The sequence below is a fragment of the Ranitomeya variabilis genome, chromosome 6 (assembly GCF_051348905.1).
Source record: "Ranitomeya variabilis isolate aRanVar5 chromosome 6, aRanVar5.hap1, whole genome shotgun sequence".
In the NCBI taxonomy this organism is placed as follows: domain Eukaryota; kingdom Metazoa; phylum Chordata; class Amphibia; order Anura; family Dendrobatidae; genus Ranitomeya; species Ranitomeya variabilis.
Genome location: NC_135237.1, coordinates 94863015 through 94868249, shown reverse-complemented (window position 1 = coordinate 94868249; position 5235 = coordinate 94863015). Strand labels below are relative to the sequence as shown.

The window sequence follows — 5235 nt, the reverse complement described above, 5'->3', positions numbered from 1 at the left end:
ACGTTGCGGATTTTGCTGCTGGTCTGCAGCTGCGGGTCCGCAGCAGTTTTCCACGCGTTTACAGTCCAATGTAAGGCTATGGAAAACGCAATCCGCAGTGCCCATGCTGCAGAAAAAAACGCTCGAAAACGCTGCGGGTTACATTCCGTAGCATGCCAATTCTTTGTGCGGATTCCGCAGCGGTTTATACCTGCTCCATAACAGGAATCCACAGGTGTAAAACCACAGGTGAAATCCGCACAAAATCAGAATAAAAACTGCGGTAATCCGCAGGTAAAACGCAGTGCCTTTTACCTGTGGATTTATGAAATCCGTTGCTGAAAAATCCGCAGAGCTCCTTTCTACGTGTGCACATACCCTTATGGCTGAGGTGTAGTACAAACACAATAAATGCACATACTGTTCTGTCAGAGCAAGCAGTCAATGCTACAGCCCCTGCAGGCAGAAAGGTGTGTGTGTGTGTGTGTGTGTGTGTGAGATAATGGGGAAAGGGAGGAAAGACAAGAGAGAAAAAGGGGAGGGAGAAATAAAATAAGAGTGCCTATAACACTGCTCATTTCAGGATAATGTCAGCACTGCACTGATCTATGCAAAAAGTAAAACAAGGGAAATAAAGCAAAAGTGGGCACAGATGCCATTCAATCACCCTACAAAGTCCTGAAGATATAGCAAAAAAAGAGAGGGACACACACAATATATATATATATATATATATATATATATATATATATATATATATATATATCCAAAATCAAAAGAAAAAAGGAGAAGAGCGGCACTGCCTGTGTCTTAACGACTTCTCATAGGCTCTAGTCAAGGTGCATTTGTGCAGACTTCGGATGGACAAACCATACAGTGGTGACTTGGTGGTGCACCTCAATGAAAATGTGTCCATAAATATGTAGCAATGAAAAAGAAGAAAATGAGGGCACTCACCAATCTTTCACGTTCTTAGTCCTTTATTGCAACACGATCCAGTTAAAACACATGGCCGGGGAAGAGAGAGAGCCGAAGCCCGTGTGAGCAGGCGAGAGACGACAGCTGTTTCGCGCTGTGCTTTGCGCTTCTACAGGTCCTGTATTGTGTTGCAATAAAGGACTAAGAACGTGAAAGATTGGTGAGTGCCCTCATTTTCTTCTTTTTCATTGCTATATATATATATATATATATACTAGACTGTGGCCCGATTCTAACGCATCGGGTATTCTAGAATATGCATGTCCCCATAGTATATGGACAATGATGATTCCAGAATTCGCGGCAGACTGTGCCCGTCGCTGATTGGTCGAGGCAACCTTTATGACATCATCATCGCCATGGCAACCATTATGACATCTACGTCGATACTGTGCCCGTCGCTGATTGGTCGAGGCCTGGCGGCCTCAACCAATCAGAGACGCGGGATTTCCATTATGACATCATCGTCGCCATGCTGTGCCCGTCGCTGATTGGTCGAGGCCTGGCGGCCTCGACCAATCAGAGACGCGGGATTTCCAGGACAGACAGACAGACAGACAGACAGACAGACAGAAAGACAGACAGACAGACGGAAAAACCCTTAGACAATTATATATATAGATGTGCAGACTTACATATATACATATATAGTTGCACAGAATAGGTGTACACACATAGTATATGTAGAGACATACATATGTAGATACACACATACAGTATATACGCACAGACATACAATATCTGCACAGACATATATAGATACACACAGTATATATGTACAGACATACATATATAGATACAGCATATATGCACACACATACAGTACACGTACAGACTTACATATATAGATACACACAGTATATATGCACACACACAATATGTGTACAGACTTATATAGATACACATACAGTATATAAGCACAGACATAGAGTATATGTACAAACTTACATATTTAGATACACACACAGTATATATGCACACACATACTGTATATGTACAGACAAATAATATATATATATACACACAGTATATATGCACACATTCAGTATATGTGCAGACTTACATATATAGGTACCCACATACAGTATATATGCACAAACACATAAATACAGTGTATCTGACCACTTACACATATAGGTGTACACACACACACACTCTCTCTCTTCCGGGATTACACAACACATGACCTTCTTCTAGACATCCATCAATCATGTACATTGCAGTTTGGTCCTGTACGTGTATAATGCCGCGTGGAGTGGAGTGAGGAGCATCCCCGGCGCACACCATGTATCCCAATGCTGCACACAGAACACCTCTTGATGCTGTGCAGCAGCCAGCGATCATCACACGGAGATCTTAATAAGAGACCAAGTAATACATGATACAGGAGATGGGACAAGATACAGTACTGACCTGAGAAGCCTCAATGTCCGGGCTCCACTGACGGAGAATGTGCTCTGTGACAGCTGATCTCCTGGCCGGTGTGTACTGCGGACGTGTGTGTGGGTGCCGTGGATCTGACCCGTGTGTGTGGGTGCCGTGGATCTGACCCGTGTGTGTGGGTGCCGTGGATCTGACCCGTGTGTAGCTGCCGTGGATCTGATCCGTGTGTGTGGGTGCCGTGGATCTGAGCCGTGTGTGGGCGCTGCTGGCACCGCTGTGTGGACGCCGTGGCCGCTGCATCGCACACTGTGATAGATCTGCGCGTGCAATTTAAATGCCTGGGCGAGAGCGAGCCGTCACCGCTGTGCAGGGAAACTTTCTGATGCTGCGCTGCCATTGGCTGAGCCGATCACGTGAGGCCACTTGACTGTACATTCGGCTCATGTTCTGCTGCTGGCTCTATGGAGGAAGTGAGAAAGTTGGCACAATCACCCTGGACTGGACAGACACCATCAGTCAGTGATAGATGGACTATGCCAGAATGAGCTCCTTCCTGGATTACCCCTGCCTGATGGCCGGAGAGCCCAGAGCCTTCCACCCTGACCATGGACTTACAACTTTCCAGTCCTGCGCAGTCAGTGCCAATAACTGCAACAACGATGATCGCTTTATGGTCGGAAGGGGGGTCCAGCTAAGTTCTCATCACCATCATCATCCTCATCAACCTGGAGCCTTCCAGAGCCACAACAACCTGGGCATGTCCTACCCCAGCTGCCCTGCAGGCTATGGCATCCAGAGCTTCAGCAGCAGCAGCAGCAGCTATCCCCACTTCCCCATAAACCAGGAGGCAGATGGCTTCCCCAGCGCGGTGTACACAGGGAACCTTGCCTCCACTGTGGTCCAGCACCATCAGCACCAGGGCTATGTGGAGGGCACGGGGTCGGCTCACTACATCCACCACACCTATGGGCCGGAGCAGCAGAGCCTGGCCATGGCAGGGTACAGCAGCAATGTCAGCAGCCTCCACACCAGCCACCAGGACGTGTGCCGCTCACCAAACGCAGAAGCTTCTCCTTCCACACAGACCTTCGACTGGATGAAAGTTAAGCGAAACCCCCCTAAGACAGGTAAGCTGGATCATTGGGCACAGCTGTGGGCACACATGAGTTGTCAGATCTGTGTCCAGACTGTGCACTTTTCCATTGAAGACATAATCATCTTCTTATATTACAGTACAGTGATAGCAATACACTAATAATAATAATAATAATATTGATTATTAATCTAGCCCACGTGTTGGGGGTAGTTACTCTGCCTGTGCCAACTTGTAACTCATCTGTGCTTGTATACTGCAGGTAAAGCTGGAGAATATGGATATGCAGGACAACCCAGCACAGTCAGAACCAATTTTACCACCAAACAGCTGACAGAATTAGAAAAGGAATTTCATTTCAACAAGTATCTGACCAGAGCCCGAAGGGTGGAGATAGCAGCTGCCTTACAACTTAATGAAACCCAGGTGAAAATCTGGTTTCAGAACAGAAGGATGAAACAGAAGAAGAGAGAAAAAGAGGGTCTTCTGCCCATATCCCCTTCAGCCAGCACAGGCAGTGATGAGAAGTCAGAAGAGATGTCAGATAAATCCAGTCCATCACCCTGTGTCCCATCTCCTGCCTCTTCTACCTCAGACCACCTAAATTCCTCCAACTAAACCCCCACAGCTGCTACAAAAAGACCCCTGGAGCCTGGCTCCTTGTATGTGAAGTGCCAGTTGGCATCAATGTTCTGTTTGCACAAAGTTTTCTCAAAGTGGTTGGCATTTGCGCCAATGAACCAAAGATGAACTCTGACTAGAATTGGCATGGACTCATGAATCCCAGGTATGAGCCCCTGGTCAAATCCACTGGAGATATGTCATGGTCTACCTGCTTGGTACCAAAACCTCTTAAAGAAAGGGATGCACTATAGAAAAAAAACAAAGTTTACACAATGGAAAGACTTATTAATTTAAATGTGTTTTCTTCTTTATGTGTCAGATTGTATATATTTCCTGCAGAGGCTTTTTTATCAGTTTTAATTCATAATAATTGATTTTTTTTGTTGAATTTGGGGGGAGACTATCATGTAATTTACAGCACAGAATAACACAATTCACAGTCTTCTTCCCCAAGGTTCCATGATTCGTGCCTGTACATGTTTTATGTTCCTGAATCAATATTCATCTCGGATTAATTCAATCTCTGTATATTGTCTTTGGCCAAATACTCTGTATGTTCTGTGATTCCTGTTTGAGTCTGTGCACGATGAATAACGAGCTCCTCTTTGCGATCTACACTGAGTTTTATCAGTTGTGATTTGTGATGAAATAGATTTCGATTCAGAACGTGATGGTCATTGGATCTGTGTAATATATAGGGTGAGGAGTGCTGCGAACGAATAAAGTGCTTTAAAGTGACATCATTGTGTCTAATTCTTCAGATGATCTCTAGAATCGTTGTAGCAAGACATTAACTAGAAAAAAAACTACGGAGACGTCCTTACAGTTGCAGAGTTTTTATTTGTCCGAATTCTCTTCAAGTGACACCTTGGGGGAACATCTTGGGTCAAGAACTGGTGAACTTTTCACCTTGAGTTGAATGCTGACATGTGTAAACAGAGAAGACTGACAAAAATGTACAGCTTGTCTTCAGCCAGTCTTTCCTCACATCCAACCATATAAACATAAATTCTCACATGGCCTCTTCATTTAAAGGGTCATTTCAGCTAATGCTATTTAACCAGCTCATTGCATTTATTTTGGCTGATTCTGGACAAAATAATCGGAATTAATAATATTTAAATACCAGACAGGTTCAGTAGGAAACTAAAACTCTGGTCAAGTTAGTTGTTGCAAAA

General features: G+C 44.7%; 1 protein-coding gene across 1 annotated transcript; it reads left to right on the top strand.

The window, feature by feature from the left end:
• Nucleotides 1–2756: 2756 nt before the first annotated feature.
• Nucleotides 2757–4823, top strand: HOXA1 (homeobox A1). Its single transcript, XM_077268805.1, has 2 exons — nt 2757–3467; nt 3696–4823. Exons 1-2 carry the CDS (start codon nt 2867–2869, stop codon nt 4049–4051), a joined length of 957 nt encoding a protein of 318 aa, XP_077124920.1. The 5' UTR covers nt 2757–2866; the 3' UTR covers nt 4052–4823.
• The last annotated feature ends 412 nt before the right edge of the window (nt 4824–5235 follow it).